Raw genomic sequence first — 21,069 nt, 5'->3', positions numbered from 1 at the left:
ATCTTTGTATCTCCTTTGGTGGAATGTCACTGTCGTCTGAGAGACCTTGCATGGTGGCAGACATGCGCCGAAACCGAGTGGGAATTCGCGTGAGGGCGTGACTGGTGTGCTTTTCGTTAATCTGCTGATCGGTCATGCGCGGTATCTGTTCCGCTACAGAGTCAGCCGACTTGTTTCTGAGCCATGTGCTGTTCCTCAATAGGCTGGTCGACACTTTGCTGAGGACTTGCTGGACTGGATCGGAGCTTGGCTCGGGGTCACGAAGTTCCTGCGCTGGAGCACCTAGATCTTTGGCGATCTCGTCAAGCTCATCCATAAGCTGGGACCGAGCTTCAGACAACTTGGCCAAATGTCTGCGAGTCTGCTCGAGCCAAGAATCCTCAGTAGACGCAGCCGCCTCAGAAATGGCCTCTTCAATAGTCTCGGAAAGACTGTGTTGAGAAACAGCGGGTGTCGTGGACGAGCCCTGCACACGTGCATTGCGGAATGCTTCGTCGTCCTTCGCTGTGGGACGTCTGTCCAAATCGACACCAAGATCATCTGCGGCAGAATTGACCAAGTGTATAAGATCTGGGATTGTCTTGATGCTCTCGCGCAGGGTAGATTTGCAATCATTTAGGTTTGAAGCAAGCTGCCCAGGCGCTCCAACGTTCAATTTTTCAGCTGCTTTGGGGGGAGCGCATGGACATGGCGATTGCTAGTCGCACGCTTGATGCATGGGCGTACAGACCGATTGGAAAACTGGTCGATAAGGCTGACAGGCCATCCGGTGCGTACAGGAAGGCCGACACAGTGTGGGGCGAAAATTGGTGCAGACGCCACCACGCTGACATCGTTGGACAGGGTCTCCAGACTCCATCGGAAGCTGTGCACGTCCGGACTGGCTATGTCTGATGTTGTGGATTACGCCTTGCAGCGTGTTTGTATGCTCTTCGAGGATGGCGTCGATGATGCTCCCCAAGTCCTTTGCAAAGACGTCGCCACACTTGTCTGCGAAAGAGTATTCCAAATGGTGTTGACGACGCCTTGAACTACAGGAAAACTTATCCTCGACCTTTTCCGATGAGCGCGAGTCCGTCGTTGGTCGTCCCTGAGTCCGCTGCTGCTTCGCTGGCTGCGATTCTGGTTGCGAAGACGCGGTTGCACATTGACGACAGAGCTTCTTGGATGCGGCTTCCTGAGACTCTGTATTGACCATGTATGAAAAGTGACCGCAAGCTCGCTTAGTCCAATGATAAGGATCTTGGAGGGGCCTGCATGTTCGATACGGGCCGCATGTTTTGATGCGTGCTCCGGGATAGCCAAAGTCCTTGGTATTGCGCCTTCCGTATGCGCTACGCCAGTCGACATGATCTGGCACCTCAATGTTATGGTCCTCCGCGCGGATGCGAGTCTTGGCTTGTACGACAGACCTAGGAGCCGTGCTGCAACGTGACATGGACGGCGTGGAGCTGGAACCATCGTGACTAAAGCGGTTCGGAGCAAAATCCGCAATCCTTTTTGGGGATTGGCCAACATCGGTCGCTGAGGACTTGCGAGAGTTTGACTCAGTCCCTCTGCCGATTGAAAATGTCTCGTCTATCAGAGGGGCAGTGCGAGATTTGCGTCTCCGTACTCGCTTCGCTTGGAGTCTGGTGTCGCTCTCGAAAGTCCTTCGAACATGGCGACCAGAGTTCGTACGCCGAGCTTGCGCGCGGGATAGTGGTGCTTCTTCAGTCGCGCCTTCATTACTCTCAGCTGCTGACACGAACATATGAGTAAATCGAGGTCTCACTGTTTCGTCGCAGGTGTGGCGATCGTCTATTCTGTTCACATGCTCAATCGCAATGAGCGGCGCATTTGAGGCTGCATCCAGCGCTGAGCTATCTTCAACAGCTCGTCGCTCATAGCCCAAAGGCTTCGCATCTTGAGGGGCGATCTCGAAGATGTTCGTAGACTTTCTTCTTCCATGTCTTGACTCGGATGAATCCGACGCTGAGGGGTCGTCATACACAGGAGCTTCTCGATGTATCGTAGCCTTGCAGGGGACCATCTTGGGTGCCAGAGGATCGCTTTTCGGGCGAATGAAGGGATTTGTTCGCTGGCATGGATCAGTTTGAGAGGACAGACCTGTAGGTGGAGGTGGCATGGAAGGCTCCAGATCAAAACCTGATCGTATGGCAATGCATGATGCTTGACTGGGGATGCGTGGTCGGCTGGCTTCATCCTTCAAACAGCGGCGAGAGAGCGAGGGTCCTTGCTTCTCGCTCACAGCGCTCCTAGGGACCGCGCCCTTGGCTGTAGCGGAAACTCGTGGAGGCGGGAAAGGAAGAGCTGATCCGCTCTGTGATGCTTTACTCTCAAAGAAATCCTTGGTGGCCCGTACCGAGATCGCTTTCGCGGGCGTCTTTGGAGGTGGTGGTGGTGATGAAGGATCCTGCGCATTGACCTCTCGCTCAGGCTCAGCTTTTGATTCAGGGCGCGTCCTGAACTGGAAGGAACCTGCGGTTCGTGGCCGATCCTCAGAGGTGGCACCGATCTGGGAGGGCGCGCCTCCCGTTGTCTTCGGCCTTCTGTAAGGGTGTTCGACATTGTCCAGGATCTGGCCATAGGGATTCTTGCCTTCAAGATATGCTGGCGACTTGCGTCCGGATGAAGCAAGTTGGAAGTCGCTTGGCTGCTGCGGCAGAACTAATCTCGGCTGGTTCGACGACTTGCATCGAGCTGAGATGGAATCTGCTTGCACAGGGGCGTCGTTGCGGCCCTGTCTCGTGCGCTGCGTGTGCTCGCGGGAAGCCGTGCCGCTGGAGCGGGATGCAGAGCTTGATGTGGGCTGGTCAAAGCCTCGGCGCATATGGGATGCTGGCAAGAAAGTGCTGATTCAGAACGCAGGAGTGGCGCTGTCAGATGTAATGTGAACCGCTGGCGATTAGCTCGTTGTAGAGAGCGACAAGTAGGAGATGCAGAGATGGCAAGAAGACGAAAAGGGTAGAAATAGGGTGGGGATTGAAGGCCTTCAAATCCGGGTTGTGTGAGAGCAAAAGTTGCAAGGAGAGCGCGCGGTAGACAAGAGCTTGGGCTGGCCCAAGATGCACCTCCTATGTATTCTTGAGGAAAGCACGCCTCAGGCTCCAAGCCTGGGGTGAATTTGGAACACACTGGAGGTCCTCACTGCCATGAAAACACTTCCCAGCTGGCTTGATATTATACATACCACATCGTCATGCTCTTAATCGCTTATTTACACATTTACTTGAGGGCGGCCTGCAGGCTCTCGAGAACCTCCAGCTCAATCTTGGCCTCAGCAATATCCTGCTCGCTGCCGCTGCCGCTGGCAATCTTCTGGGCCTCAGCGATCTGGTTCCTGACGGCCTGTTCTCTGTCAGCTGGTGCGCTCTCGCAATATGTCTGAGCACTCGTACATCGGCGCTGAAGTCCTCGAGCGGATAACCCTCGACGGCGTTGATGCTGAGCTTGGAGTCGGGCTGGACAACGGCGAATCCACCAGACAGGAAGAACTGCTTGTTGCCGCCAGACTCCTCGATAATCTCGACCAGACCAGGCTTCAGCTGCTCGATAGAGGGAACATGGTTGGCGAGGACACCCATATCACCGGTCTCGGCGGCAAGGTTGACCTGGACGCTGCAGAATCCGTCATGTCAGTAATCGCTCGTTCGCATTGCGGGTTCGGTCGGGCTGGCGGTGGACGTACACATCCTGGGACTTGAAGACGGTCTGCGCATCAATTGGTCAGCATTCGCTTCTGGAGGCAAGAACATCCCAACGTCATCTTCGAGATGCGGCAGGCGCGGGCGGTGCGTACCTGGTGAGGCAGAGCTAGGGAGAGCTTGATCTTGTCCGAGGCGACCTCAGCGTATCCACGGCGCTGCATGGGGCGGGCGATGGCGGCAGGGCGCGCGCGGAGGGCGGAACGGGCAATTCGGAGGGCGTTCATGATGGATGGAGGGGTGTGAGGATGGCAATTGCTGGTGGGCCGGAAGCTTGAGTTCGTTGAAGATTGCGATGCAGCCCGGGTGCTGCTTGGCTAGCCGAAGTTTAGGCGCTAGCGTGGCGCTGATATGTCCAGCGATGAAGTACGCTGTTGTCTTGACCTCACAATAGATGAAATTCCAGGAAATGATATTTGATCAGCTCTGAAGAAGCTCGCGCATTGCTATCTAGCCTGGTAAATCCTTTACACAGTGCTGCGTTGGTCACTGCTCTGGTCTCGCTCGTATGGACTAATACAAAAAATACTCAAACTCCAAAGCAGTAACACAGCTGGAAGGACCAACAATTGATTACAGGGGTATCTCAAATGCAAAACGCCTGTCATATACGCAACCTCCGGAACATCATCACCCCGTCTTCCCTGACACACTTTGTCTAGTAGTCGTCGAACTGCTGAGGTGCAGCCATGCTCATCCTCAACTGTCTCTCCCTCTGCTTTGCCTGCAGCTCCAGCGTCTCCACAGCGTAGCTCAGCCTGTCTTTCCTCGCTTTCAGCTGCTTGAATCTCAACTCCTGCTGTGCGTTCACCGCCCTTGCATTGCGTCGACCTGCCGCTGCTCGACTCGCTGGTCTTGAGCCTGAGCCGCCTGTGCTGTCGCGTCCTAGTCGGCCATCATTCAAGTCGCATTTCGCAACGAGTGACCGTTCGCGTCGCTCAAGCTTGTCCAGATAGTTTTCGACGCGCTTCAGTAGGTTGTCGACTTCTGGGCGGATCTCTGAGAGTAATGCGCCCTGCGCTGTTTGGAGGTCGGTTTCAGAGATGAGCTCGAAATGCTTGCGGCGGTCAGTATCTCATGTCACAACACCACTTTAACCATGGAGCCGTCCGTACCCGTGTTGTCTGTAGCACTTTGGCCAGTCGTGGCATGTCGCTCACACCGTCGTCGAGGATGTTGATAGTCGAATCGAGATTCTGCATGCTGGCGCGCAGCGAGGCGACGCAGCCTTCCAATGCGAACGCCATATTGTCGCGAACTGTCTGCTCTTCTTGCACTGTGTCCAGAAATCGCCCGTTATCACCGTGTTGTACCTGTGGGGTATACGGAGGGGCGATCTTGGCTGTCTTGTAAACAATGTCGGCCATACCTTCCGCCGACCTCGTTCGCCAAGCATCGAGAACTTCCGCTAGGAGCTCGACCGACCCATCGACTCCCATCTCCCACGGCACCCGCATATCCACCCATTGCCTCTCTATCATACGTCAACATGTCTCTCCTCGGTCGCAAGTTCCCCGCGCAAATTGGTACGTCAGATCGCGCAGCTCGCCAGAGCGCAATAGTAGTCGCGAACCGTAGCTAACGAACGTTCGATTGCAGCTAAGCCCATGTGGCCCTTTTACGTCTCCGGTACGTTGGGAACGCCGAATAATCATTGCGGAAGGAGAGGTGTCTGGAACGGCGGATGATATGGAGCAATTGGGCAACATGGAGAGATCAGGACATTTATCGGACAATGTTAACGAACTTCCACAGGCCTTGTCATCCTCTATGGTGTCAACGCTGCCGCCAACGCCATGGGCCAGGGTCGGTCTTCCCAGATCTGAGGTCGCAGACTTAACAGGATGGAGCTGAGCTGACACCTTCCAGCTGATGAGTACAAGAACGACCCCCGCAACCCGGCCGTCAAGAACGCATCGCCCAACCACTAGATTCGATAACGCACGATGACGGAGGGCCATGATACCACAAGAGGCACTGTACCATACCCGTGTACGCGGAGGCTGCCGGAAACGCTCCACTTCAGAGTGGCTGTATAGACTTTGGCAATGCAAGCTTGAACGAACATCATACTCCCGCTCTCCTCTACGTCCTTCTTATGCGATCCATTTGAGACAAACCATCTAGGCCGTCATGCGAGCTGCGCATGACAACCGCCTACAGATAGACACCGAGGAATTGGTCACAGTGTTTTCTTAGGACAGACAGCGCTCTACAGCCACAACTGTTGCTCGTAGATTACTTACCAATCGATGCGCTCACCTTCACATGCTCCCTGTCTGTCTTGGTAAAATTTGAGGGCAGCCCCGGAACCAGTTTCTTCATGGCGCCGACTTGAAGGCAGCTATCTTAGCTTGCATTCGAAGAACCTGACATGTACGAATTAAAGAACAGTACTACAGACACATGAGTGCAAGTAGACGGTATCAACGTGCATCGAACGGCTCCGGGACCATCAATCAAGAGGCCAATGTCAAACGAATTGAACGGGTGTGGTACCTTGAAACAGCGCTCCACAAGGCACCGAGACTGAGATTCAAGGACAAATGTAACATGAATAATGTGCATGTCTGCACACATTCGCTCGTGACCTGGCACCAACCAAGATATGTATAGATTGTCGCCTGCGTTGTGCATTCGAGACAATGTGCCGTTCCAGTGATAAGCGTGACAGCTGTCAAGCATGTATGCAGTGCGAGCCACCGACATCAGCTCTGAAACCCTGACTGGTGCTGACTTCTGCTGGAATGACAGGGCAAACATGACACAGCACTGGTCGTCGAAAAGGCCAGCTGCAAACCTTTGCAAAAGTGACTCGGTGGCTGGGCATCGTCGACACATCCGCCGATGTCACCTTGAGACGCTCCAGGGCTCAAGCTCTGAGGCCAAACGTGCTGCAGCAGGCCGATATTAGCCTGTGAGATCGATCTGGCCGGAGCATTATTGCCAGATCGTTCCAAATTCTCATCTTCCATACAACAGACCAGCACACAGAACGATGCAACTACATTGGGCAGCCATGTGCGCGGTATGAGATACCTAGTGGAGAATGCATAAAGGGGCGGTGTTTCGTGGAACGCAGGGCCTCGGCATAGAGCGGACAGCAGTTTGCGGCACTTGAAACGCTTGAAGCAGTCCGGCAGCGCAGACCTGGCCGCGGATGGCGTGAAGGTGTGAGCGCAGGTCGTAACTGGGTCGTGATTCTCCCGAGGCGAACGCAGGGCGCAGTGCTCGCCGTGCGGAAAGTGGCAGCGCCGTCCGTCCTTGGCATGCGCGTGAAGGTGTGGCTACGCCTTCCAGAACGGCCGTCTCCTCACCTCTACCTGCTCTCCCGCACAACCTCTGCTGTGCTTTCTCACTGGGGCTCTTCGCTGTTCTCTGCAGCAGCCTCTCGCACCGTGTCTAGCAGCAAACTATTTCCTGTCCGCAGCCTACCCCCAGCAACTCAGGTGCCGTAATCCGTTGGTGCCCATTCACGCCCTGTAAGTCCAGTCCAGCCCAGCGAGCAAGGTCCCGCCCTACTCTACTACCTGCCTCCACGCTCGTGCCTATTTATCCCCCACAACAGCAAGTTTGCACCTTCACCCTACTGTGTTTCTTTCTGCCTTTCACTGCTGCTCGCGCTACCTCCCTGGTCGGCGGACTCGCTTGCCCGCACCGCTTACTCACCGCCTTCTTTGGCAAAAGCCTCCCACTGACCGGTCCGCCCGCAGCAGGCTGAACCTCACCTCCACCACCACAAACCACCATCTACCCCCGTGTCTCGCCCGACGCTCCCACTATAACCACCACAGTACCTGCAGGCCAGCCTCCTCAAGGTTGACCCTCTAGCAGCCATGACGACAATGGTACGCAGGACCCCGCAGCTCTGCATCGACGTGCAGAGTCCGCACAGCCTATTGCAAGGTCAGCAGCTGACCACTATAGGATCTCCGCGTCGGCAATAAGTACAGAATCGGCCGCAAGATTGGTAGCGGTTCCTTCGGTGACATCTACCTCGGTGAGTTGCAAAGCTGGTCCTGCAATTCACCTGAGCTAACCTTTAACAGGCACTAACATCATCTCGGGCGAGGAGATTGCTATCAAGCTCGAGAGTGTCAAGGCTAAGCACCCTCAGCTTGAGTATGAGGCTCGTGTCTACAAGTCCCTCGCCGGCGGTGTCGGTATCCCATTCGTGCGCTGGTTCGGCACCGAGTGCGACTACAACGCCATGGTCCTCGATCTGCTGGGTCCTTCACTCGAAGATCTCTTCAACTTCTGCAACCGCAAGTTCTCGCTGAAGACCGTCCTTTTGCTCGCCGATCAGCTCATCTCCCGCATCGAGTACATCCACGCAAAGTCCTTCATCCACCGTGATATCAAGCCTGACAACTTCCTCATGGGCATTGGCAAGCGTGGCAACCAGGTCAACGTTATCGATTTCGGTCTGGCCAAGAAGTACCGCGATCCCAAGACCCACTTCCACATCCCGTACAGAGAGAACAAGAACCTGACTGGTACCGCTCGTTACGCTTCCATCAACACCCACTTGGGTGTCGGTACGTCTGTCCTGTTCCCTCATTTTTCTAGACACTAACTTCGGGCAGAGCAGTCCCGCCGTGACGACATGGAGTCTCTTGGATACGTCATGCTCTACTTCTGCCGCGGCTCTCTACCCTGGCAAGGTCTTAAGGCGGCTACTAAGAAGCAGAAGTACGACCGCATTATGGAGAAGAAGATGACTACCCCTACCGAGGTCCTCTGCCGTGGCTTCCCCAACGAGTTTGCCATCTACCTGAACTACACCCGGTCTCTCCGCTTCGACGACAAGCCCGACTACTCCTACCTCCGCAAGATCTTCCGCGACCTCTTCGTCCGTGAGGGCTTCCAGTACGACTATGTCTTTGACTGGACTGTCTACAAGTACCAGAAAAACGCCCAGGCCATCGCTCAGGCTGCTGGTCAGGGTCAGGGCGAGGAGGATGACAAGGGCCGCGGACGCCTAGTCACCACCACTGCCGCTGCCAACGCTGGCACTGCGGCCGGAGCCAAGCGCGGACCGGTCAATGCACGCCAGGAGGGCACCGGAATGTGAGTTCGATATATCTGATCCTTGTAAGGACCCCTTCCTCTGCGTTTGGTGTTCGATAACGCTTTTGCGCGGAGGACGCCACAGTCAGAATTTACTAACCTCTGATTCTCCGTTCAGGCAGCTTCGTTCAGCAAATAAGCGTGGCGGGGACCAGTATGCATCTGGTGGCTACTGATTCTTGATGCGGCTTTCGATTCGTCATCTCAACTCTCTTGTGTAAACCGGCTCATTCGAATCGGCTCACACCAATGAATGGGAAATGCGGCAGTGCTGTCCTGGCAACATATTGGACGGCATGCGCACCTATTCGATCATTAAACGGGATCTATTCGTCGGAGACCTATTCAGGACCTGGCAGGACTTCTCGGTGTCTTGCAAGTACTACGGCCTTGGGTTTCTGGCGTCTGTCTCGGTATCTGGAAGCTTATCCCATGCGGTATCTCAACTCTCATGGCGTTACGGCGGGCGATCATCATTACTCAGCACATGGTTTTCGTCAGCACGACGCCTAATACTTGGACGCTGAGCACAGCTCTACTGGACATTTCCCGGATGATCACTGGTTCTTCGGCACTACTCTACATTAATTCTGCCCTTTCCTTGTCTTTACTGCGTGGTTTCCTACAGCATTTCCTTCGTGCGTTCTCCCCTTCGGACATGGTCTGCCAGCTTGTGGGGAGGTCAAGATTACAAGGGGATGAACACATCTAAATTGCAAACATAGCTGGAGCGATGGGCCAGCAGGTGGATGAGTGGTAGACCAGAGGATGTTTTGGTGGCGGCTAGACAGATGGAAGGACTTCTTGAGGGGCCGCTTCCGGGGGTGTGTAGAGAGGTCTAGCTTGCTACCTGCGTCTGTGTCTGGAGTTGGGTGGTTTACGAAGTGCTTCACAATACAGTCTCCTTTGTTTCACGTACTCTTCCTTGATCCTATGTGATTGTTTGCGCTGCAGTGATGCTGTCCATAAGGTTGAATTTGGAACTTTGATGCGAGCCAGTGCATTTGGCAGCTCGTGAGTTTGAATCTAACGGTACTTTCGACTGACGCTTCCTACCTCATCAGTCGGGCGTTCGAGCTGGTGAACTTGAGCTCCTGCCCCACCATCGGACCCCCGAGCCTGACTTCCCCGCACGTCATCTACGCTTTTCCTACAGCAACCCAAACAACCACAATGTCTGACGCCGACCTCGAGCAAATCAGACAAGCACGCCTGCAGCAACTGCAGCAGCAGGGCGGAGGGCGTGGCAGTCCTGGTGGCGGCGAGGGCTCAGAGCAAGACCAGCGAAGGTAAACACGTTACACCACGCCTTCACACGCGCAGAGCACTCCGCTGACAATCCACAGACAGCAAGAAAGTGCGTTCCCGCCTCCCCCTCGCAGCTTTGGAAAGCCCTGGCGCGCATGCCTGACCCCAACCCTTGCACCCACGCCCACACACAGCAGCTAACGCATAACAGGTGACCAGCGCGCACATATCCTCTCGCAGATCCTAACCCCCGACGCTGCGGACCGGCTCGGCCGTATCCGGCTCGTCAAAGAATCCCGTGCGACGGACATCGAGAACCGGCTCATCATGCTGGCGCGCACGGGGCAGATCAGGCAGAAGGTGTCGGAGGACCAGTTGAAGGATATCCTCGGCGCGGTCGCGGAGCAGAACGAGAAGGAGGAGCAGCGGATTGTTGTTAATAGACGGGGTGGCGGGGGGTGGGATAGCGACGAGGAGCTGGAGCAGCTTATGAAGGATGTTTGAGAGTTTCGGGGGATGGTGGAGGCGGATGCAAGGGGCATGCTGATGCGCCTGGGGGTGGACGATGTGTATGTCAGTGGGCGGATATCGAGGCTTGGTATAGGCGTGAAAGGCGGTTTGGCACGAGGGCGTGTCGAAATTGGGTTACAAGGCGCTCGAACCAATGTCCGGTCTGTAAGAGAAGCAATACGATTCGGCGTCAGGGACTATGTTCATGGACGCTCGCTCATTTGATCATTGTTCGTTACGGTTCCTACACAACATGCCAACAGCTCTAGTTGACCACAACCAACGGCCGCGGCGTAAGCTTTGTGCCATGGTTGAAAAGGTTGTCCGGGTCGTATTTCTGCTTCAAGTCTTCCAGACGCCTTACATTATCGCCGAAGATCTCATTCGCAGCCACGTCTTCGCTGGCGTAGTTACCGTACTGACCCACGCCTCCGTCCTTGGATCGGTCTGCCGCTGTCTCAGAAGCCTTCTTCAGCAGCGAGCGCGAGAAAGTGCGCATCTCTGTGTCGAGCGTGGTATCGAACCTAGGTCATGTCAATCAGTGGATAATAATCGTCAGGCAGGGTACAGACCATTTGAACATGGTGGCTACGTTGTAGTAGTCCCCTCTGTTCGCGAAACTCGTCTCCTCGTTCCGCACCTCCATGACCTTCTTGTACGGCACAACCTCCCACAGCATCATACTCTGCGCGATTGCAGAGTCCGCCTTGCTCTCCACAAAGGCCTGGAACTCGCTGTACACGTTCTGCACAAACGCGGGGTCGAGAGGCAGTTTGAACGCGCCCCCGCCAAACAGCTTGCGCCCATCAAATCCCGCGCTGATGTTGAGGAGGCTGTTCAGCACCTGGTAGGGCACCATGCCAGACCTGTTGGCAAGCGGGCCAAGCGTGAAGAGATCAGCGAATATGGCTTTTCCTTCTTCTTCGGTGCCGTTGTGGAAGAGCTGTGTCAGTACTACCGGGGCATTTGCTGGTGGCGGAGAGCTAAAGGCGACGAGGAGAGCTTGGTTCCCGTCATTAGTTTCGTGGAATCTGTTCATGAACTCGACGATCTTGGGCAGTGCTGTGGGTGGGAAGACGAGCGGACCTGCAAACACGGGGTTTTCTTGGGGATAGCCCTGGAAGGTGAACTTTGTGACGACGCCAAAGTTCTGGCCGGCGCCACGGATGGCCCAGAAGAGGTCTGCTTTCTCTGATTTGGATGCTGTGACGACTTTGCCTGAAGCGAGGACAATTTCGACGGAGAGGAGGTTGTCGATTGTCAGTCCGTATTTGCCAGTCAGGTAGCCGTAGCCGCCGCCTAGAGTGAGGCCACCAACGCCAGTATGGTTTACAGTGCCGCCGACGGTCGCGAGACCGTGTTTCGCAGCTGCGTTGTCGACGTCTTCCCAGATTGTGCCGCCTTCTGCGGAGATGGTGCTGGCTGACGCGTCCACGGTGACGCCACGCATCTTGGACAGGTCAATTACGAGACCATTCTCGATAGATGCGGCCCCTGAGGTTGAGTGTCCGCCTCCTCGGATGGTAAAGGGGAGCTTGTTTTTTCGGATCTGCTCGAGTGCTGCTGAGATGTCTGCTGTTGATCGGACGACTACTACTGCTGACTTGGTGGATGTCAGTGGGTGCAACTAAATCGGTAATAATTGATGTCCAACCCAGACATATTTCGAGTTCTTCTACCGATTGGAAGAAATAAAGGCGTTACCTACGGCTCTTTTCACGCAGCTCTCGCTCCATCTCTGGATGATGTTTTCGTACTTGTGTCCATCATCAGGGACCAAGACATCGGCTTTTGTGTCTTTCAATATCTCTTTCAGCGATGTGTAGTCGAAGCTCTCGCTAATCGAACCCATTTTGACTTTCGGAAGATGAAAATCTGAGGGACAAAGGTTTGAGGAATCAACAACTGTCGAGCCGAGTGCGATGGGGAAATAAGGTCCACTTCCAATCTAGATGTCGATGCTCTGCGGCGCCCAATAATGGTCTACGTGTGTAACAAAGGACAAGACGTGCAGGTAGACTCCAGGCAGTACAGCTGGACCCTGTGTCTCGGAGCGTGTTGTGTCTGAGAATGGCGAGGCTGAAGTCGAGGCCAATGGTGACATGGCGGGGTGGAGCTCTGCATATCTCCGGAAGATGGCCACCGATACCGATGATGGCAGTCAGCAATGATCAGCAGTCATTCTGGTGAGGCAATCGCGATTGGACAATTAAACGGAGAGTCAGCACCTCAAGGTAGCCACTGGTGTCGTGCTAATGCAGCGGCCCAGCTTCAAAGAGGTGCATTACCCAAGTCTCATGCGGGTAGTACATGAACCGCCAGAAGAGACGGAGATAATATCCTGGACCCATCGTCCCTGGCTCCTATGTTTGAAGTGCTCAATGGAGTCATAGCTGGAGCAACTTGAGATTGAAATGGCAGCTTGGAGGTGGTTGCGAGAATGTCGAGCTTTCTCCAACGCGTCCGTCGTGATTGGCTGGCAGCGCGGTTCAACTAGCGCGGACCCTGGCAGTGAATGCGGCGAACTTTCTCTCCTCCGTGAGGCAGGAGTCGTTCGACATCAAACCTCAGAAAGCAAGATGCTGAAAGCCAGGGGTCTGCAGTCCGCGTGCGCGTCATGTCGCCTCAATCTTGCCATCACGAAGGCACGTAATGCACGATTACCGCAGTCGATTCTTGCATTGCGACCGGCGCAGACGAACACCTTCACACAGCGACGAACGCTAATCACGACGCCCCTACGCCGACAACAGCAAGCCCAAGATCAAGCGAAAAGCTCAGAAGAACCTTCGCTGGACCCGACAGTGCACAAGTTGAATATTGAAGTCAACGTACGGAAGGCAAGACAACAGTTCCGCGACTTTTTGCCACGAGACCACCTGAGCGCGGAGGAGTTTGCACTATACGAGAGATTATACGGGCCGCCTATATTCGTAGACACAGCGGAAGAGCTGCTGGCTACCGGGAAGCAGCCGGAGGAGATCATATCGGAGGAACAGCCAGATGGCTCGACGGTACTCCTGCGACGAGGTGAAGATGGGCAGCTAGAGGAGATTGATGTGTACGAAGAGGAGGAGGTTGATCTGGCAGAAGAGGACGAAGATTCAATGACACCCGAAGAATGGGAGGAGTACAGGGAGCAGAAGGCGGCAACGTTCCATGACAGCGTCTACGAGCAGAGTCGCACACAGCACGAAGAAGCAGAGGAGTGGGAGGATGAGGACGTCGAAGAGGACGAATCGTTCATGCGCGCCCATCCCATGACAATCGCCGGTCGCTTCAAGCCATCGCCGTCCACCGTCTTCCTGCCGAAGGAAACCCTCGTCGATCCCACCGCACAACTCCTCACGCGCGCAAACCACAAGCACCTTGTCGAGTCAGCGAACCGCATCTTCGGCGGGCAAGGGCTGCCCTACTCCGCGAGTACATCACCGGCAAGATTGGGAAAGGAACAGAAGCCCATCGCACTCGACCCCTCGCAGGGCGAGATGGGCAACATCGAGGCGGACGCGTATATGGCTGCTGTACAGCCTGGAACATACGCAAGCGTCATGAGCGCGCTAGTCGAGGTTCGTCGTCGTCTGGGCACACCTTGGATAGAACATATGCTGGCCAAGAAGGGCGGAACAATCCTCGATGCCGGTTCTGGTGGTGTCGGTGTGCTTGCATGGCAGGAGATCCTCAAGGCCGAATGGGAGAGCAGGCAGGAGATGTCTGAAGAGGACGCAGCCGAACAGCCCACATCAGAGGAAGCAGAAGATAAAGAGAGTACCCTGGAGACTGTTCCCACAGGCAAAGCGACAGTCCTCGTCAGCTCTACTACCCTCCGCCACCGCGCAAGTCGTCTCCTTGAAAACACGACCTTCATTCCTCGTCTCCCAGAACACGTCACTCTCGAAGACGATGCCAACACAGCGCAACCACGCAAGGTCTACGACGTGATTATCGCCCCGCACACGCTCTGGCCGCTGAAGCAGGAATATCTGCGTAAAGACCAAGTCTCCAAATACTGGTCTCTCCTTAACCCCAAAGGCGGCGTCCTAATCCTAATCGAAAAAGGCCTACCACGCGGTTTCGAAGTAGTCGCCGCCGCGCGCGCCCAGCTCCTCAAGCGGCACATATCCTCACCAGACAGCACCGAGATCGAGACACCACTAGAAAACCAAGTCTCTCGCCCCGAGGAAGAGACCAGATTCACAAACAAGGAGACCGGCATGATCATCGCGCCCTGCACAAACCACTCGGCATGCCCCATGTACCAAACCCCCGGCAAATCCCCAGGACGCAAGGACTTCTGCTTCTTCACCCAACGCTACATTCGTCCGCCCTACCTGCAACGCATCCTAAACGCCAAAGACAGGAACCACGAGGACGTGCAATTCAGCTACCTCGCCGTGCAGCGTGGCCGGGACCAGCGCTTGCCAACCCACGACCTCGTCGGCCGGGGCGTGCAGCAAAGCAAGGAGAGCACCGACGCAGCCTTCACGGGCCACGAATTCTTCGCCAACCCAGAGGATCCCGCGGCCCCGGAGCTCGTCACCCCGAGCGACGTGAACCCCCTCGCACTGCCGCGCATGATCCTCCCCGCGCTCAAGAGAAGGGGTCATATCATCATCGACGTGTGCACACCCGCGGGCACGCTTGAGCGCTGGACCGTCCCGCGCTCGTTCAGCAAGCAGGCGTTCCGCGACGCGAAGAAGAGCCGCTGGGGCGACCTGTGGGCGCTGGGCGCCAAGACGCGTATCCCGCGCTCTGTCCGCCTGGGCCGTCCGAACGAGGACTTTGACCGCAAGGGCCGTAAGATCAGACAGCCTAAGAAGGTGGTCATTGAGGTTGGGGTTGCTGAGCAGGACGGTCAGGTTGTGGATGCGGGTCAGGATCGGGTTACAACCAGCGGCAAGCGGTATGGCGATAAGGATGGAAGGTATAATAAGGATAGGAAGATTAGGGGCAGTGGGGGCCGCAAGGGTAGGAAGAAGAACACTGATCTTATTAATCAGTAGGTGTGTTGACATTGTATTGTATCTTGTAGCAGAGGACATGCTGGGTGGCGTTGGACTCCCATGGGGAGCATGTATAGCACTGTAAGATAGAGAATGCATGGACGTCCAAGCATGTGACAGGCTTGAGTTTTGAAGATGATAGCACTGAACGCCGATGCACGTTACAACGATCCTTTGACACGGATTTGATGGCTGATCGTACGACAAAACGTGCTGACAACCTCACCTCCCGGACTGCCACAGCACTCGGATATAGAAAGCATCGTTCCTCTTGCAAAATGAATCCGTTGTTACTTGTACGCTCATACATGTGGTATTGCAGCCGTCGCATCCAACCCAAACGCCGGAAACGCACCACCGCCAAACACAGTGCCACAATGCCCTAAACTCTCAGAGAGTCATTCGTCCGGAAACCCCGCGCGCAGATTATCATACTTGCTCGCCGGGTAGTGCAGCACATTGTGACTCTGATCCAGCGCCGCAACCCCCCCAACGCCTTGCACAAACTATACAACGTCAGCCAGATTCACCTCAAGACCCCTATGGACTTACCGTGCTGATCAAACTCCCCTCGCCTTTGCGGTCCCCGCTGCTCTCCCAGTACATCGCGCCACCCAACCCCTTCTCCCTTATATGATTGGCTTTGACCCGCACCATCGCCGGCGTATCATAGCTGACCATCAATCTCCTCTCCTCGTCATAGCTCCAGCTCGCGCCGACCGTTTGATCATGAAACACGCCCCCGCCGTCCGCAGGAAGTGCCTTGTAATCATACACGCCCTGTTCCCAGCTGCCCTCGCCCAGCCCCGAGTACGGCGTACCCGGGCCAGCGGTGTTGGCGAAACTGCGGCCGTACAGCGGCACGCCGACGACGATCTTGTGCGCCGCGACGCCCGCGGATGTGTAGTCGTGCAGTGCGAGCGCGGTGCTGAACGGTGTGCAGGAGCGGTTCGTCGCGTCGGGGGACCAGTTTGCTTGGTGTCCCGCAGTCGCGTCCCAGGAGCCGGCGTAGTCGTACGCCATCAGATTCCAGAAGTCGAGGTATGCGTCCATTTCGGCGAGATGTAATTTATTGTAGTTCTGCGGCCCGGCGGGGGAGGCGACGGTTAGCAGGTAGTGGACCCCGGGAGTGTGCTCGGTTGCGTAGGCGTCGAGGGCTTTGCGGATTTCTGCTAGCAGAAGGACTAGGTCGTTGGCTTGGGCGTCGTTTTGCGGATATTCCCAGTCGACTGTTGCGGTTAGATGGCTATTGTGAGTGCGAGATGCGGTGAGAATGGAGCTTACTGTCAAGGCCTGGGTTGTGTCAATTCGAGTACATATGTGTTCGTGCGATGTAGCTTACCATCAAAGCCAAGGTTCATCATGATATCCACTGCGCTGTTTGCGAACCTTGCCCGACCCTGAGGTGTGGATGCTGGCTGGGCGAAGTTGGAGGAATATGTCCAGCCTCCAATTGAGAGCAGCACTTTCATCTGGCGGTGCTTCTTTTTCTGCAGGAACAGCTGTTTAACACAGCCGTAGACGTTGGTTCCTACGTCGTTCCATGAGTCGTGCTCATAGTGCTTGTCTGTGTCTGACCAGGTATCTGTCAAGTAGACCTCGCCAGAATCTGCTCGGACATTTGCGAAAGCGTAGAGGACATGGGTCAGCTCATCGGCTGGGAGATCTTGCGGATGGTAATTGCGTCCATAGATTCCCTGATCAGGTTAGTCCAGTATGACGTTGAGCGGTGAATCAACATACCCAGTTCACGAAATAAGCGACGTTCCTGAGTCCAGAGGGCGTGGACATTGTGTTTGCCTGAAACTGCTGGATTGCAATAGCTTGGGATAAGGTAAAGTAGAAACACAACGCTACTGAGAGCTCACTGATGATGTACATCTTTAAACAGGTTGCAGCGGTGGCTGTGCACCTGGACCGTGCCACGTGGCGCCGCTGGAGGCGCAGGAACGCAAGTGCTTGGTGAAGTAGCAGTGCTGTCAATGGAGGTGGCAATCCAGACTGTACTTCCAACAAGAGTATAGGAAATGTCTCTTGGTTGGCTCCCAAATGCTGATCAGCAAAAAACTGTAAGACAGCAGAACCAGAAAATGACTTGAGGAAGAAAGTAGAAGAGGAGCGAACGTTTGAAAGTAGCTCTGAAAAAGTATCAGGCGCGAATATAAAGTCGTCGTTCAAGAATTGACGGTTGCCGCGAGAAGCAGTGGTCTCGATGCAAGTGGTATTGACAAGACCCTGATCCAAAGAATTTCAGTGCACAGCGTTGCTCTTACATATAACGATCCATGTTTTGAAGCATGGTGGGTTGGAAAGACTCCCAGCTTTCCTCAAAGCTGATCACCAACGGTATGCGGTGTAGACGGGTGTACTCCGAGCGGAAGGCAGATGCAGCTTGCCTGGGAAGGACGTTGTCGGACGCAGGTGAAGCGCAACCGATTTTGTCGTGTCCAATCGAGCTAATCCAGCCCAATCCCTCTTCTCCATTCACTCTTGGAGCTTGGTGTCTGAAAAGCAGCTAGTTGCATCTGCTTGCACAGTGTCTTTGAGTACTTGTTTCAGTGTGATGCAGTTCGTTTTTGGTGCAGAGAATGATTTACTCCAGCCCTTTCGAGTTGACGAATCCAGTGTATGGAGCACCGCTACCTTGCTAGTCCTGGGTATTACCACGCGATAGCGTTTTTAGTTGGAGAGCAGCACCATCTGAGTGCCACGCTAGACATAGTAAGTGTAACTTCAAGCCGGGAAGAGTTTTCATATCATTGCTGCAAGTACAAAGCTTGCGCGAGGTTTCGTCGGACAAAAAAGGTGCTGGTGGACAGTCGTGGGTGGAGGATCAGTCCCAGCGAGCAAGTACTATCAAAGGATCTTGAATCTTTAAGCGGTGCGTGGATGTAGAATGCACAGCTTGGCTGAAGGCGCATCGAGAGCTGTACGTCAGCCATACCATCAGATGTCTTACACTCGGACTTTCCGTCGTGGATCGTGAAACATGCCTGTGCTTTCGAGAACGGCTTGATGCCACCGTAGCAAAGCCCTACCTGGATGAACTTGGACGCGACGTCGACTCGATCTGGAAGCTTGAGTGGCAGGGATTGGTCATGGAAGGGTAAGTCTGCCAGTCGAGAGATGTGACAGAGTACCACAGCGGCATGGAAATCCTCCGATCAGGACACGATAGAGAAGGAGTGTGCAAATAGCCGTGAAGATCGAGATGGGCGTTTTCCAGACTCGGTTGAGGTTGCTAGAGGTAAATGAGCTGTACTTCCTTGTGGTACGCTTGAGTTGCGGACCGAGTCCTGTAGGGGATGTAGACCGGAACGAGTGCGCACAAAGTGTGGGGCATTTGGCCACCATCATGAGTAATGCATTACTCGAATGAGTGACTCGATTGAGTATAGGGTCTGGACCGGATTGTGAGTGAGTGCGTAAGTGCCGATGTTGCATTGCCTAGCTCTGGTCCTCTCTAAGGGGTGCATCGCCCTAGAGGGCTCGAGAAGACGAGGCCGTTCCTGAATGAGGGAGAGAGCAGCCCAGACAGGATCCAAAAGCATATCCAGGGGCTCAGTCGGTGCATCGGCAACGCCTTCCTCCGTCGTGGACGTTCGCTTTCCCTGAGATATTGCTCCTATCAGCAGCAACACCTTCTCATGTTTCACATCCACAGAACAGACACCGTGTGGGTTTGACTTGGACATTCGTCCAGTTCCATTACGCACACGTTGAAGTGCACGGAGCTATAGCTCGTTGAATGCGCTCAAGCTCGCAAAATATGATACAGATGCTCTCACTCCCTTCTTCACAATGTCTGGCTCTCGGTCGCCTGAGTTGCAGGAGCCTCGCCGTTGCCTGTACCTCCTAGCCTCCTCTTCTTCAGCACGTTCTCGATGAAAGCCTCTCCTGCCTTGTAGCTAGATCGTACGAGCGGGCCGGATGCGCAGTACAGGAAGCCCAGGTCAAGAGCTCGCTGCCGCCACAGCTCGAACTTGTCGGGTGTAACGTATTCGTGAACGGCCATGTGGCGCTTCGTTGGTCGCATGTACTGGCCGAAGGTGACGACGTCGACGTTGTTCTTGCGAAGTTCTGGGATTGATTAGCAGAGTCCAAACGAATGCCAAGTATAACCGTACCTCTCAGAGTCGCCCAGAGTTGCTCTTCGGTCTCGCCTAGACCCAGCATGATACTTGTCTTGGTGATGAGCGCCGGCTGTGCCTCCTTCGCAGTGCGCAACACGTCGAGCGACTGCCTGAACTTGGCCCTCCTGTCGCGAACAAAAGGTGTGAGGGCCTCTGTGGTTTCGACATTGTGGGCGTAGACGTCGAGCCCGCTCAGAGCCACCTTCTTGACCATGTCCAAGTCTCCGGCATAGTCACCCGTCAATGCCTCGACAAGCATTGCAGGCGCCTTTTGCTTGATCTTCATGATTGTCTCAGCGAAATGTCGCGCTCCGCCATCGGCAAGATCGTCACGATCTACAGATGTCAGGACCACATAGCCCAGGCCCCATCGTTTCAGCGCCTCAGCGGTGTTCTCCGGCTCGTGAGGGTCCAGCGGCGGAGGAGCTTTCGACGTCTTGACAGAGCAGAAACGGCATCCACGTGTGCAGGTGTCACCCATCAACATGATGGTTGCTGTCGCCGCGCTCTTGTCGCTACCTCCCCAGCAGTCGGAAATGTTGGGGCATTTCGCTTCCTCGCAGACGGTGTGGAGATTCAGGCCACGGAGATCCTTCTTGATCTTCTTGTAGTTCTGGTTCACGGGGATCGGCGTCTTGAGCCATTCGGGCAAGCGGGTGATGGTCTTCTTGCGGCCCTCAGGGCCAACCGTTGCAGTCTTGATCTCATATGCCTCGGCGGATGATAATGGCGCGTTGGGATTGACGAAGTCGTTGAAAGAGGGACCCGAATTGAGAGTGTCGCTGAACGATGTCGGCGCCCTCTGCGACTTCGACGACGTCGGCGCTGCTGGGGGGTTGTCTGAGGTCGTGGCAAAAGTTCGGGCGCATCGTGATGCTGCGCGTAGAGTAGGACCCTGGCGTGCAGGTGCAGCGAAGAGACAGCGTGAGCGGGGTATCGAGGCAGCCATTATTGTGTACGTGCGATTTAGACGGAGAGGAGAGAGAAGCGAGGGGTGAGCCGTTGGGACTGAGTCTTAGCAATGCATGCCCAAGATTGCGCCTTCTTTTCCCGTTGCTGGCCGCACTGTCCGCCGCAGAACGACAGCGCGCTAGGGGCCCGTCAGACAGGCCAAACAGGCCAAACAAGCCAAACACGCAGCACGCAACAGCCCACCGCACCCCTGCACACGGGCGCCGGACAGGGTGCAACTTCAACGTACACCAATTCCACAACACCACGCAATCCCGCCCGAGTCCTCGCCGGCGCATCCCTCTCCGACCCTCCAATCGTTCGTGACCAATTGCAGCGCCCGGTCTGGACACCTCCGCCTCCTGCGTCGACAGGCAAAGGCCACGTTTGGCGAGCAAGAGCGGGACACTTTATTCGACTAAGGGAGCGCTCGCAGTGAGAGCTGCA

General features: G+C 55.3%; 10 protein-coding genes across 10 annotated transcripts; 4 read left to right on the top strand and 6 right to left on the bottom strand.

The window, feature by feature from the left end:
* Nucleotides 1-1,581: 1,581 nt before the first annotated feature.
* Nucleotides 1,582-2,833, bottom strand: M421DRAFT_140 (uncharacterized protein; the record flags this gene model as incomplete). Its single annotated transcript, XM_033587468.1, has 2 exons — nt 1,582-1,722; nt 1,775-2,833. 2 exons carry the CDS (start codon nt 2,831-2,833, stop codon nt 1,582-1,584), a joined length of 1,200 nt encoding a protein of 399 aa, XP_033454210.1.
* Nucleotides 2,834-2,912: 79 nt separating this feature from the next.
* Nucleotides 2,913-3,897, bottom strand: M421DRAFT_415017 (epsilon subunit of F1F0-ATP synthase N-terminal domain-containing protein). Its single transcript, XM_033590538.1, has 4 exons — nt 3,803-3,897; nt 3,692-3,714; nt 3,402-3,621; nt 2,913-3,351 (listed from the first exon to the last, which is right to left on the bottom strand). Exons 1-4 carry the CDS (start codon nt 3,869-3,871, stop codon nt 3,229-3,231), a joined length of 435 nt encoding a protein of 144 aa, XP_033454209.1. The 5' UTR covers nt 3,872-3,897; the 3' UTR covers nt 2,913-3,228.
* Nucleotides 3,898-4,130: 233 nt separating this feature from the next.
* Nucleotides 4,131-5,025, bottom strand: M421DRAFT_415016 (DASH complex, subunit Spc19). The gene is made up of 2 exons (XM_033590537.1): nt 4,823-5,025; nt 4,131-4,764 (listed from the first exon to the last, which is right to left on the bottom strand). The coding sequence occupies exons 1-2, from the start codon at nt 4,952-4,954 to the stop codon at nt 4,366-4,368; spliced, it is 531 nt and encodes a 176-aa protein (XP_033454208.1). The 5' UTR covers nt 4,955-5,025; the 3' UTR covers nt 4,131-4,365.
* A 103-nt stretch (nt 5,026-5,128) lies between these two features.
* Nucleotides 5,129-5,838, top strand: M421DRAFT_415015 (uncharacterized protein). Its single transcript, XM_033590536.1, has 4 exons — nt 5,129-5,233; nt 5,307-5,336; nt 5,463-5,513; nt 5,577-5,838. The coding sequence occupies exons 1-4, from the start codon at nt 5,197-5,199 to the stop codon at nt 5,636-5,638; spliced, it is 180 nt and encodes a 59-aa protein (XP_033454207.1). The 5' UTR covers nt 5,129-5,196; the 3' UTR covers nt 5,639-5,838.
* A 1,705-nt stretch (nt 5,839-7,543) lies between these two features.
* On the top strand, nt 7,544-8,781 carry M421DRAFT_136 (kinase-like protein; the record flags this gene model as incomplete). Its single annotated transcript, XM_033587424.1, has 4 exons — nt 7,544-7,555; nt 7,635-7,707; nt 7,757-8,245; nt 8,294-8,781. 4 exons carry the CDS (start codon nt 7,544-7,546, stop codon nt 8,779-8,781), a joined length of 1,062 nt encoding a protein of 353 aa, XP_033454206.1.
* A 1,463-nt stretch (nt 8,782-10,244) lies between these two features.
* M421DRAFT_50413 (uncharacterized protein) lies at nt 10,245-10,529 on the top strand (the record flags this gene model as incomplete). Its single annotated transcript, XM_033594826.1, has 1 exon — nt 10,245-10,529. A coding segment is annotated over one exon (285 nt), but the record flags the coding sequence as incomplete, so codon positions are not given.
* A 271-nt stretch (nt 10,530-10,800) lies between these two features.
* Nucleotides 10,801-12,387, bottom strand: M421DRAFT_51000 (FAD-binding domain-containing protein; the record flags this gene model as incomplete). The annotated part of the gene is made up of 3 exons (XM_033594884.1): nt 10,801-11,059; nt 11,108-12,138; nt 12,244-12,387. 3 exons carry the CDS (start codon nt 12,385-12,387, stop codon nt 10,801-10,803), a joined length of 1,434 nt encoding a protein of 477 aa, XP_033454204.1.
* Nucleotides 12,388-13,096: 709 nt separating this feature from the next.
* On the top strand, nt 13,097-15,672 carry M421DRAFT_415009 (37S ribosomal protein Rsm22). Its single transcript, XM_033590535.1, has one exon. It carries the CDS (start codon nt 13,115-13,117, stop codon nt 15,536-15,538), a length of 2,424 nt encoding a protein of 807 aa, XP_033454203.1. The 5' UTR covers nt 13,097-13,114; the 3' UTR covers nt 15,539-15,672.
* Nucleotides 15,673-15,936: 264 nt separating this feature from the next.
* On the bottom strand, nt 15,937-17,329 carry M421DRAFT_132 (glycoside hydrolase family 18 protein; the record flags this gene model as incomplete). The annotated part of the gene is made up of 5 exons (XM_033587388.1): nt 15,937-16,044; nt 16,091-16,767; nt 16,823-16,831; nt 16,881-17,235; nt 17,282-17,329. 5 exons carry the CDS (start codon nt 17,327-17,329, stop codon nt 15,937-15,939), a joined length of 1,197 nt encoding a protein of 398 aa, XP_033454202.1.
* A 2,005-nt stretch (nt 17,330-19,334) lies between these two features.
* M421DRAFT_51423 (lipoic acid synthetase precursor) lies at nt 19,335-20,620 on the bottom strand (the record flags this gene model as incomplete). The annotated part of the gene is made up of 2 exons (XM_033594930.1): nt 19,335-19,618; nt 19,666-20,620. 2 exons carry the CDS (start codon nt 20,618-20,620, stop codon nt 19,335-19,337), a joined length of 1,239 nt encoding a protein of 412 aa, XP_033454201.1.
* Nucleotides 20,621-21,069: the final 449 nt, after the last annotated feature.

This window comes from Didymella exigua (assembly GCF_010094145.1).
Source record: "Didymella exigua CBS 183.55 unplaced genomic scaffold M421scaffold_1, whole genome shotgun sequence".
Taxonomy (NCBI): domain Eukaryota; kingdom Fungi; phylum Ascomycota; class Dothideomycetes; order Pleosporales; family Didymellaceae; genus Didymella; species Didymella exigua.
Note: the sequence above shows the minus strand (reverse complement) of the source record. Positions and strands in the feature narration are given on the sequence as shown.